Consider the following 12874-nt stretch of genomic DNA (forward strand, 5'->3'; position numbering starts at 1 on the left):
ACGTCATAGGCCATGAAAAAGACGTGAGTAACTTGTTTCAAGTTGTGGCGAACGTAGGGAAGATGTGAAACAACTTATATTTTTGTAAGAGGAACGGTCACTTTTGAAAATGAAATTAGACTAACATACGAAACGTCAAGTTCTGTATTAAAAAATCACGGCTGTCTGCGTTATATTCTTAATCAAGCTACGATGGCCTAGGAACAAGAGTGAGTAAGAGAAGTAAGGCTAAAAACAAAGGACAAAAAAAAAGGACGAGGATTGCGCAGCCTTGCGTAGGTAAATGGCTAGGACGTGAGTCTCCTTATTAACAGGGAACGGGTGCATCGCATGCAGGACAGATAAGGACGGGAGTCACGACATAAAGGTACGGAGCGGGAGACTTCTCCCCTGTTCCCCAGCTACTCTGTTCCCCCACTTTAAAACAGCTAACCCGAACGCCCGGTCGGGGTGAGCGTCATTCATTAGGATGCTCCGGGATGTTCACTACCTTCTAGTCTCCTTCGCAACCGTTATTAGGGTAGTCACGCAACGTTGTGTGACAACCCTAATAACGGCTGCCAAGGAGACTAACTACCCTCCCCTCCCCCTACGGCTCCCCTCCGGTCCACCCTTCCCCGTGAGAGATTGGAAGCGAGGGCATGCGCACCGGCTATTCTTCTCCTGTTCTCGGTTCTCGATCAAGATCTGCAAGAATTTCCACACAGTTTAGAACTTTCAAGATGTTTTCAAGAACCGCCTTCCGTTTACATGACGCCAGCAAAGCTATAAGAAGTTTCTCGGTAGCTGCTCAGGTAATCACTTTGCTAAAATTGTGGTGAGTTTTCCGAAAAGAGCGGTCAACGCAGGTCCCTCAGGAATCTCTAAGCTTGCATATCGAGCTTTCTTTTATGATATGATTTGTAGAACCAACAGAAAGTTGCTGTTCTCGGTGCTGCTGGAGGAATTGGCCAGCCTATGTCACTGCTAATGAAACAGCATACGGCCATCAGCCATTTGGCTTTGTACGATATCGTCAACACACCAGGTATTGGATAAAGGTTTTATGCATGGGGATATTGTTAAATTTAAATAAATTAAGTCGAAATTATAAGCTTACCTATCAAATAGATATTGGCAGTTAAGACGACTCAGTCAATTGACAAAAAAAACCTCTGTGCAAAACAATAATTGAGGTGCTTAATTAGGTCAAGAGTAAAATATATACTTTTAAGTACATATTTACAGAACTGAAATAGTACATATAGAATTAAAATTCTTTTAACCTGGTTTTCACTCATTCTCCAGCCTCTGTCCGTTGTCTGTGCTTTGGATTTGCTTTGTTTTCAAAACACACAAAATCGTGTGCAAACGAGTCGTGGGTCTTATAATTTAATTTTTTCGTGATATTTTATGATGTTCCTGCTTAACATTAACAGAAAACGTGTCTCCTTTACCTTAAGGTTAATTCAGAGTGCAGGGAGGAGGGGAGCAGAGGGCTAAGTGGGCATTTACACTTGTAAATAGCTGATTTATGGTATTTTCAAACTGATGTTGAAGCTTTTGCGTCAGAGATATCCAGTTGTATTTAATCTTTCCCATTCGACCTTTTGCTTCATGCAGAAAGGAGACAAACGTCAACTACCATTGCTAATCATTTTGATTGATGATGTTTTGAATAATTCTCACATTTATTTTGGTTACATAACAGATATGTTGGTTCATTCTGCACTCAATGTGGCCATATTCTTCTAGTTGGGTTTTTAGTCACAGTATGTTGGTGTTAGCCAAGTTTATTCCATAAAAATTAGTGACTTTCAAAAAAGAGTCCCTACTGTATAATAATGGCAGAATTCAATCAATCAATCAATCAATCAATCAATCAATCAATCGGTCGGTCGGTCGGTCGGTCGGTCGGTCGGTCGGTCGGTCGGTCGGTCGGTCGGTCGGTCGGTCGGTCGGTCGGTTGGTCAGTCAATCAATCAATCAATTTATCAAGGTCATTGCGTGGGATGACCTGTTTCTCTTGTCCTGACCTATTTCTCTTGTCTATGATTTTAAGGTGTTGTTGCAGACATCAGCCACATTTGCACACCAGCCAAAGTATGTATGTCCTGTAAACTTAAGGCAGTGTGTACACTTAATGCAGTGTCATTGAATATTGTCCTCCAGTAGCATTTTTATATAACAAAACTGACAAAAGTTCAAATGAGGCCTGAAACTACTGTGAAATTGATGTTAAAATCATTCAAAATCCAAGCTTCTGCCAATCCATGGCATGATCATCAACCCCTGATGATGCTGTGGATTGGTGAAAGCTTGGATTTTAAAAGATTTAACATCAATTTCACAGTAGTTTCAGGAATCATTTGAACTTTTGTCAGTTGTATCATTTAAGGCAGTGTGTATAGAGGTTTTGTGTTCTCTTGCAGTCTTGATGTGTAGTTTTCTCTCACTTCTAACTGTTTTATGGTTACTATTCCATTTCTTTCTGCATTCTGCTATCTAACTATCTTATTGTTCTTTTAAGTATGGATGCCCTATTTTTCTTGCCTCTTGTAGCCAAACACATTGCGACTGAAATAGAATACAACTACCCAAAAATATATGAAACTGGATTTGTGCAAGTTCTTTCAAAAACCAAAGAAAATTTCATTGACAGAGATTTCACTAATTATCTCAATAAAATGTTAGGTGACAAAGAGCCTCTCTATCGTGCCAACTTTGAGTTAATTCACTTGTGTTAAGTCAGCTCTCTGATTGATGCTGTGTTAATTAAAGGTTACAAGCCATCAGGGCCCAGATGACCTCCAGAGTGCCTTAGAAGGCTGTGCAGCTGTCGTTATTCCTGCTGGAGTCCCAAGAAAGCCAGGTACACAAACCTTAAAGCAGTTTTCAATTGAGTGTCGTAAAACCAAGACCAAAGTAGTCACTCTAGCCAATCACAAAAGATGCAGACAGTACAGTGAACTTCTGATTGGATGAACAAGTGGTGGGAGTTTTTTAAGCCAGTTGACAAGACTAGTTTTTCTTCGTTTACACAGTTTTTCTATAGCATTTTAGCTCATTTCATGTGCAGCATTTGTTGCATTTGTGAAGCATCTGTAGCTTAGTAACCAGGCATTTTCCATGAACTAAGTTCCAGGCTCTTTGCTTAAAGTAGGTCTGAATGCCTTGAGGTTAAAAATTCTTGGCTTGTTTTGGTTTTTGTTTTAAGAGAAAAACTACTTCAAAATAATCAATCTCTTCAGAATTTTTGCTTGTGGGATTGTAAGGCAGCTGCTTTATTGCTAATATGGCACAATTTTTCTGTTTTATGTGGAAAATAGCTCTGATTATGCAGAGGATTCGGATGTTAGCAAATTACGCGGATCCGCACCACCGCATCCTGTCAGATGTTCTGTCATGGCATCCTTGAGCATCGAAATTTCACAATTCCTTTTTCCAGGGAGGGATACCCTGAAACCCCGCTACAGACCCGCATCCTAAGGACACTTGAAAGCGTGCCTTTGGAACCCAAACTGCCTCCAACTTTCATATAACCTGCCCCTGGAAAACATTTTGTGAAGGCTGAGTGTAGTTGATGTAAAACCAATTACTTTTTGACATTCGAATGAAAACCACTTTATGCTCAAAATATTGGTTGACTTTGTCCTTGTCCCTTGTGTGCATCTATCATGCCAGAATGTTACTTCAGCTTCTGGGACATTGTTTTGAACCTCAAGCAAAAAAAATATGTCATTGTTGGAAATTGGCTTACTTTTTTCTGTTAACTTCCCAGGCATGACCCGTGATGATCTTTTCAATACAAATGCTTCCATTGTACAAACTCTTTCAGAAGCCTGCGCCAAGTAAGATATCATTTTATTTTTAATTTTTCCTAGATTTGGTGTCCTGTTTGAATAGGGTAAAATTGTCACAAAACTGAGGCCTTGTTATAGTAAATTATTCTTTTTGTCATTTGAATTCAGGTTTTGCCCCAAGGCTATCATTTGCATTATCTCAAATCCTGTAAGTTTCTTTGCCAGCATTTATTTTATTCTTTGAGTTGAAAATGACATTAAAGTTGTGTGGTATTTGCTTGACTATGTTTTGATTGTTTTTGTTTTTACCCACAGGTGAACTCTACTGTCCCAATTGCAAGTGAAGTGTTCAAGAAAGCTGGAGTTTATGATCCAGCTCGGTAAGATTGCTTCCCAGCTTATATATGTCTCTCACTAACTGAGTGCGAGGTCCATTCATTCTTGCCCTTAGAGGCTGCACACCTTTTGATCAGCACCAACAATTGTGACCTCAGGGAAAGCCCGATTTTCTGAGCGTGCACAGAGAATTTGTTTCGTATTCTGAGCTAATCACATTTGTCAGCGGTGACTCTGTGCGTGGGCAGAGTGACAGGAAGTCCGTGAATGGTGAACTTCCAGTATTGAACCTTCCCAGAGTTTACAATTCTTGGTGCTGACCAAAAGGAGTGTGGCCTCTGGGGACAAAAATGGAGGTCTGTAGAGTTGTAAGTTACAGACCAAGTTTTTCCCCTTTGATTTATGGCCCCAGTGAGAAAAAACAAAAGGAGGATCCATGACTTACAGTATGGACCAAGAAGATAATTTTAGTAAGACATTTATCATATCTCTCTCTAAAAGCCTGGTGGACTTGGCTACATCCCTGCGCACAAGTTATCACGAATTATTTATAGGATGATAACAAAACCTTGCATGTTTGGGTGGAGAGTAATGTACAACTGTAGAAAACAAAATGTAGATTGCAAATTATAACTCATAAAAGTGATTCATTTTAATGTTAGTAACACAAATGCTGCTTTTATTACCATCAGAATCCTAGGTGTCACCACACTGGACATTGTGAGAGCAAATACATTTGTTGCTGAAGCTAAGGTAAAAATTTAACACTTCCTTTGAAAACCAGCATAACTAATGACCCAGGGGGTGGAGGTGTGGGGAGGGGGTGAATTCCTATATAGAAAGGATGAGGCTTCTTGTTATATCTCTGAGGGGTAAAAAGGCAGATTTTGGTACCTCTTATGGGTGTTCCGCCTCAAAAGGTCTCGCAGCAGGAGCTTTTGCAGTACCTTTCAGGCTATTGAGCCAAAAATAGTCAGTGTCAGTCAATGTATTGCTTTAGAATTGGTACCTCTTAGAAGGAAATTTGTATTCAAACTCTTAAAAGAGGATCTTGGTACCTCTATGAGCACCCCATTCTTTTTATATGGTAGTCTCCCCCCAGGACTAACAGCCCTGCCTCATTTTGCTCATGTACACTAATTCCCCCCTCTCCCCATGTTTAACAACTCAAGTTCCTTTTGAACACCATCATAAGAAAGTGAACTTGAGGCACTTCCCCTTTCATAGTTCTCTTATATTCCTTTGACTGCATTACTCAATTGATGTTTCCTGAAACTGGTGAAAAAGTGGATTCGGGGAAAAAGAAGTGTTGGAAAATATATCTCTTGGGTGGTCTACATATTTAGTTTCTAGTTCTTCACTGTCCTAACTGGGGCCGTCATTAAGTTTTGAGTCACTTGTAGTCTTGTTTTCCACACCCGTAGCAAACTTGTTACTTTGTGGGTGAATTCTATCAACAAAAGGTAATTTGATCTGTGGCATCAAGGGAAAATCAAGCATACTCAGCCAAAACAGGAGTTGCGGGGTTACGGTCCTTAGTGACAGCCCTGCTAACACCTCAAGGCCCAGTAGTTTCAAGCAAGATTAAACTAATTCAGCTTATAAGTTGATTGTGGATCCTAATAAGTTATCTCTTCTGGTAACAGCGTAGTTTCCAGTAGACCGTAATTGTATTCACGATATTGGACTGGAACTGGCTCACAATTGAGGCTAATGCATGGAGTCTTTACAAATTTAAATGACATTTATCTCTTTTTAATGATATTCCCCGCATAAGCATTCATTGCAAGCTAATTCCAGTCCAATACCAGGAATATGAATATGGTCTATTGAGTGTTCATAAACCAAGACTGAAGTCATCACTCTGGGTAATCACAAAGAACACAGACAATCTAGTGAACCGATAGGGCTGGAAGCAAGTATGTGTAGCTGGCATCATGCAGTGGAAAAAAGTATGTGACTGTTCTTGGTTTAACTTCTGATCAGATGGGAAACGGTTACAGATTGCTAAGTGTACTTACATAAAACCAAAGCAAAAACAAGATGACTTTCAACACTCAAGGGAATGCACTCTGTCTGTTATGTTTTTGGTTCTTTATTTGTACAAAATATGTTCAGTTTGGCAAAGAAATTGCCATAATGCTCTCTCTCACTTTTCTGTGTATGTTTGAAATAAGAGTATTTTTGTGGCAGGGTCTGAAAGTGGAGGACGTCAATGTTCCTGTAATAGGTGGTCATTCGGGTGTAACAATTCTGCCTCTTCTATCACAGGTGGGTTGTTAGGGGATAGAGCTTGGAGTTTTTGTGTGTATAATTATTATACAAAATTGATTAGGGTATACAAAATTGTTCACAATATTTACTTCTGGCATATCATTATAACAATACAATATTTAGTATGGCTTTTTTGGTGGCACCCCAACCACCTTAATTGCCCAAAACAAACCAAAAACCACATATGGAGCAGAGTCATCAATGACTGAAGCAAAGCTATAATCAGGTTAGCATTGGAATACATTGTTCATTTTTTCAATGAATGATATTTAGAATCATGTCACACTGAAAGCACATTGAAAACACTAACAACAACTCCAAGCCATTGCTAAACCAATAGTCTATTCTTTTAAAGTGCATATGACATGAAAAATAATTTCTGCTTATTTGAAAATTAGTACATTTGTTCCTTATTTTGCCTTTTTAGTGCAGAGTGCACTATTGAGATGGTTTGGGGGGCTGTTGTTTGCTAAGCCACTAACACAATAAGGTGTAAACTTTAATGTTTGTTTGATTATTGAATTAATTTAGCCTTGCAGGAAGAGGGGCTTGGTAGGGTAGGTACCTGTGTGCACTACGCAAAACGTGTCATACTTACATTCCTTTTTTGATAACATGACAAAAATATGTATTTTTATATATGGTTTTGCAAATCTCTTGCTATCCTTGTGGTAAGAACAAAAGCAATTTGCTCGAAACGCATGCTCAGATTAGTTAGCGTCAAAGTCGACTACATGTTAGACGTGTCTATATTTTGATATTTAGATTTATTTAGCTCTTTCATTTATCAGTGAAATGAAAATTCACATTTTGAATAAAACAAAATCATTCCTCTGCGATTTTTCTGCAGATATTTGAAGGCTTTTGTGCAAAAAGGGCGTATATAGCATTTTGGGGCGATTTTTATTTTTTGCAGGATTGAGCTAATTTTTGGCAGACTGACTTGTTTTGACGTGAAAAGCATCATTGCGTTATTGTTTTTGTTGATTGCGTTTCGATTTCGAGAAATAACATATGCAAAAAACTCAGTTTTCCAAGGGTATCTTTTAGAGATCTTTTGTTGAACGAAAAACAACAGAAACCTTTTGTTTTGCTAAACAATGAAGTCACTGAAGCGTGGCATTTGCCGCTAGTTGTTTCAACTGATACAAGTTTTATTATTCACATAATTACGCTATTCTCTTACTGTTGCTTTGTTAGTGCAAGCGAATAAGGCGCTGAACAGGCCGGATCCGAGTTTGTTTTGTCGTGACACCAGTTCGATACCAGGTCCGTCGTTTTTTTTTTCCCCGGGCTATTTCTCTGCTTCTTTCAAAAATAAAAACATCCGTTTAAAGAAAACTGTGCTGTCAAAGCTGCTAAAAGTAATCGTTTAAGGATTCACTCCAAGAGGCCACTCAGAAAACTGAGATTTTTTTGCATATGTTATTTCTCGAAAACAAAGCGCGAAACAGCAAAAACAATTATGCAATGATTCTTTCCATGTCAAAACAAGTTAGTCTGCCAAAAATTAGCTCGATCCTGCAAAAAATAAAATCTGCCCAAAATGCTTTTTCGTCCTTTTTGCACGAAAGCCTTCATTTAACTTTTATATTCCATTTATCTCCAGAAGTGAGTAAAAAAATACACATCTTTCTTATATTGTCAAAGAAACCAAGGTGTCTTGTTGCATATGTTGGCAAGGAAAATAAAACTATCGAGTTACAAATGTTGGCATGAAGAGTAAAATTGTCACATTTGCTACTTCTAGGTATTATTGAATTTAAAATGAACGAGACTCATAGAAAATACCACAATAAAATTTAAAACCATCTTGACAAACTGTAATTGTCAGTTATTTTTGGGCCTTGAAAGAAAACACATGAAACATACACACTGCTGAGATTATGTCTTATCAAGTTTTTGTCCGTTCATTTTCTGCAAAGGGGAAAAGGCCTAGTTGACTACCAAGGGAGAGAATGGTAGGGTTGAGTGTCACCTTGTGTGACTACTGTATCAGAGCCGTAAATTACACTCTTCACCATCTGAGATTATCCCACTAGTTTACATTTTCACGTACTTTCTTTCACACATATTTTTCATCTGGCACTTTAACATTTTAGCTTATAAAGGTTTTAGACTGGAAGCCAAAAGCTAAATACATTTTAAAATTGTTAACCAGAGAAGGTTTTAACATATGCTGCTCGCATGATATTGTTTGTCTTCAAGACTTCACCAAAGGCATCCTTTACAGACGAGGAGACAGAGAAACTTACTGATCGCATTCAAAATGCAGGCACAGAAGTGGTGAATGCAAAAGCTGGATCTGTGAGTATTTTCTTTGTTTTTTTTTTAGGGCACCTCAATGAACATGTTATTAGATTGTAGCACACTTGTTATGAAGTAAAGTGAATGAATTAAAAAGTGAACTTGTGGACTAGAATCAAATCAAAGATCAGACTTGTGTAGATCTTTGAGGGTAAGCATCAGTAACAAGTAGTCTTTGTTATGAACCAAAAAAAAAAACTCAGTTATTACAATATTTTTGGTGGTCAATGATAAATTTTGGACTTTATGGGATGGTGAGATTGCGATCTATCCTGTGATGGCATTATGCGATTCCAGAAAATATCCATACTCCCGCCACAGAAGGGATTGGAATTTCCTGGGGTGTGTGGGATTCTATGAGACCAAAACATTTAAGGAAATGTATGAAGCTTAACCGGAATTTCCAGAGAGGTGGGGAGGTATTAGAAAAAATCCCTTCTGTGGGGGAGGTATGGATATTTTCTGGAGCTACACATTGTGAAAAAGAAAAAAGGTACAAGATGGTGAGACCCATCTTGGTAGCTGGGTATTCAAGCTCACTTTATTACATCTCATACTTGGGCAAAAGCATTTCTTCTGGTTGTGCAGTAATTTTGTCTGGTTACCTTGTCAGGTAGCAGCTTTATGAGCAGCTATTGTAGAAACAGTCACTGGCCTAACTCGAGCGTAGTGTTAAATCTGGTACAATCGGGATCAGAGGTGGAAGATGGTCAATCATCTTTTGCTACTGTCATGGTCACTGTTTTGTTGGAATTTAACAGAACTTGTTATTTTAGTACAGTTTTAACACTACTGTTGATGACAATGGCGTCCATGTAACTATGTTTACTGCAAACAAATATTTTGTTTCCATTGCATTTGTCAGAGTCACAGGCACAGGGGAGGTTTAATTTGGATCAAATTGGTCAAAATTCTGAAGCAAAAATGTGCTGCTCCTATGGAATGCTTTCCACACGGGCTACATGGGGGTGGGGTGGGGGGAAGAGACATGTTTGCCAGCACTGGCAATACATTTGTGATTGATACTCAGCATTTGTGTTGTTTCAGGGATCTGCTACTCTTTCAATGGCATATGCTGGAACAAAGTTTATTTCCTCTGTAAGTACTGTGAAAGGCATGCCAATACAGTTTTTTTTTCATTTAAACATGTGGATTTAAGATTCTATGTAAGTTGATGCAGTATTGTATGAAATTTCAATTGGTCTATTACAAATCTTCAGTGCTCGAATTTTAAAAATAAGTTGTCCTTATTCCAAATGCAGGACAACCTGACCCCTGGCTCTGGTTGCCCTGATGACTGCGTGGTTGTACTGTATAATTTGTTGCTTAGTTATAGATGACTAAGAGGAAAAAAAATGCCACGACTTATTTAGAGTAAGCGAAAAGTTTTAGCGGGTTTCCAAAGGATTTGAAGCCCTCTAAAACCCGATAGTCCAAAGGGTTTCTTTTATTTGACGTAAATGATGCGAAGTGGCACGAAATGGCCTCCTTGACTCATCGTTCAACTAGAATGTTTGTACTTTCGCGTTAACAACTTAACACTTCGCTTAAGTACTTCCTTGAAACAGAGGGTATAACAATTGCACATTCACGTAAAAGAAACAGAGTTACAACGGCAAAAAGCCTGTGGTTTCAATGAAAAGCCTAAAGGTTACATCAAAGACCGCTGTCTGCAGTGTAGTGCTAAGAATGCCTCGTCAACCTGAATTCTGCAATGGAAATGGTTAGTGAGAAACTTGATGACTTCCTACTCAAGTTCAAACTAGAGCTTGGCTATCAGCTGCCAGCTTAAGAAAGCTCAACTCCAAAAAAATGTTCAGAAGTGTGATTTTAAAATAGTCACACCTTTTTGTTTCTCAAAAGTTAAAAAGAGCATTGGATGTCAGTGCGAAGCGTTTATTAGTGAAGTGCTCACTGATATTTGTTTTAGGTCCTTGCTGCACTCAATGGTCAGAAGAATATGGTGGAGTGTGCATTTATCAAGTCAGACGTCTGTGACACAGGATACTTTGCTTCACCTGTAGAACTTGGGGTAAGTAATGACACAGAGTTCATTGCCACTTTAAGAGGTTACAATTCTTGGTTTGGTGCCACTTTTCAGATATCACGGTATTTTAGGTAGCAAATTGCCTGTTACAGTAATCCAAATATATTTAACTCAACCAATAAATCAGTAATCGCTCGTTTTTGACTTCTGGTTGGGGGCTAAACGGTTGGGGGCTAAACGGTTGGGGGCTAAACGGTTAGGGGCTAAACGGTTGGGGGCTAAACGGTTGGGGGCTAAACGGTTGGGGGCTAAACGGTTGGGGGCTAAACGGTTGGGGGCTAAACGGTAAGGGGCTAATCGATTTGGGGGCTAAACCACAAGTTACGAATAGATCACTCTCCAAACCTGAGGTTTTGAGTAAGATAAGGATGCTGAAACAAGGCATTGCTTTGTTTGTGCGTCCGTCCTTGCCTCGTCTCCTGTTTTCTTCATTCCATTCTATTCCTTTCCTTTTCTTTCATTTTAGCCCAATGGCGTGGAGACAAACTTGGGAATCGGAAAACTGTCTGCATACGAGACAAAGAAGCTAGAAGAGGTTAGTGCAACATCGCACTTGCAGCTCCTGTAACAGTTTTCCCATACATAACTTGTTTTAACGTCAACCACAACTAATAAGTCGGAAGAAGTCATGAAAATAATTTTACATTTTCTGCTAAGACAGTGACTTTTGTTTCGGGCTCAACAGTGTTTTCTTTCTAGAAATATGGATTGATCGGTTGACAACAGGAAGAATATGGTTAAAAAACAAAACGAAAATTAAGATAAGAGTGAAGACAGTAAAGACTATTTTATGGTCGTTTGGTAGTCTAAAATTTTGTTTCATGATCGGATGAAAACCCAGTCAATTTGTTGCAGGAGTGAAAGAAGCAGTTTTTTTTCTATATCAAACAGAGTTGCCACGGGTCAGGGGAAAAAATTCTTCAAGGTCAGGCAAAGTCAGGGAATTTGAGACCACAGTGATCAATCACACACTCCGAAGTTGTACGTTGACTGATTTATTTCTTGATTACAATGATGGAAGCATGCAGTTGATCACTGTGGTCCCAAATCGATACTTGCCCCGAGGACTCGATTCGGGAACGCGATAGTAAGTTATAATTCCTGCCTCCGTTTGTGTGAAAATGTGAAGGATATCTCCGACTAAGTGACTAGCCTGCGTAGCAAGCGTTTCCGTGGGGTTTGGAAGCAAAGAAAGACCGAGGAACGGGATTTTCGGTGTTTTGTCTGCGCGGAAAATGGGGCGAGAACCATAACGCTGGCTACGCAGGCTACTAAGTGACTAAATATCTCCGTGCTGTTAAACTCCGAGCAAAACTCCGTTCTAAGTGATCATATTACGCTAGAAGTTGAGAAATACTTGTAAAAAATTAACTGAGACGAAATGATAAAAAATAATAAGCGTAACGCAAGACTAATGTCAATGACAGGGGGTAACCCTGGGGGGTAACCCTGCGATGGACTGGCGTCCCATCCAGGGGGTAGTAGAAATACTCCTCGTCTCTTCATGCAAAATTGACATTTTGAAGAAAAGTCAGGGGAAATTGAAATAATTAACATTGCTGATTTAATACCATCGAATGATGGAAGAAACATTTGGGGTGACTGTGATCTCAACGATATCTTTACGTGATGAAGAAGGAATGTCAATGAGGCTAGATGCCGCTATTATTTCTGACATTTTGTATTTATTTGGTCAGGGAAATTATATTTTTGTCAAGGAAAAGTCAGGGAACTTTGAAAAGTTATGCCTGTGGCAACCATGTCAATAGTGTCCTTTTAGAATTTAGACTACATATCTTCATGGATGCGCTTGTTCTTATTTTTCAGGTGATCCCCGAACTGAAGAAGAATATTAAGAAAGGCGAAGACTTCGTTTTGGGAAAGTGATTCCGTTGTGCTCTTTGTCTGAAGCTTAGGCGGGAGTTTCTTGTGTTCCGGCATTCTTTGCTAATTTATCGAATCTATATAGCTCTTTTGCAGTCTGCTGAACGAATGTACAAACTCCGGTCCAAGAAAGGATCGATTAAAAGAATGTTTTTATCAGCGATGCCTTCTGTTCAAACTGCAGTGTTCAACGCCTTTAGAGGGAATCTGGGGTCAGCATAGATTACAGGCTACCCTAACTTCA

The 12874-nt window shown here is 39.1% G+C and overlaps 1 protein-coding gene across 1 annotated transcript; it reads left to right on the forward strand.

The window, feature by feature from the left end:
* The first annotated feature begins 179 nt into the window (after positions 1–179).
* Positions 180–12789, forward strand: LOC145464289 (malate dehydrogenase, mitochondrial-like). Its single transcript, XM_081448136.1, has 14 exons — positions 180–794; positions 907–1027; positions 2042–2082; positions 2761–2851; positions 3761–3830; positions 3951–3990; positions 4098–4162; positions 4811–4871; positions 6312–6389; positions 8601–8699; positions 9747–9797; positions 10630–10731; positions 11213–11281; positions 12574–12789. Exons 1-14 carry the CDS (start codon positions 642–644, stop codon positions 12631–12633), a joined length of 1101 nt encoding a protein of 366 aa, XP_081304262.1. The 5' UTR covers positions 180–641; the 3' UTR covers positions 12634–12789.
* The last annotated feature ends 85 nt before the right edge of the window (positions 12790–12874 follow it).

The sequence above is a fragment of the Orbicella franksi genome, chromosome 12 (genome assembly GCF_964199315.1).
Source record: "Orbicella franksi chromosome 12, jaOrbFran1.1, whole genome shotgun sequence".
NCBI lineage: Eukaryota > Metazoa > Cnidaria > Anthozoa > Scleractinia > Merulinidae > Orbicella > Orbicella franksi.

Bases quoted from the DNA above. Each gene is read 5' to 3' on its own strand.
- LOC145464289 (XM_081448136.1), top strand. From the start codon at position 642: ATGCGCACCGGCTATTCTTCTCCTGTTCTCGGTTCTCGATCAAGATCT. The intron at 795-906 runs GTAATCACTTTG...TATGATTTGTAG, and splicing joins GTTTCTCGGTAGCTGCTCAG to AACCAACAGAAAGTTGCTGT. The intron at 2,083-2,760 runs GTATGTATGTCC...TGTTAATTAAAG, and splicing joins ACATTTGCACACCAGCCAAA to GTTACAAGCCATCAGGGCCC.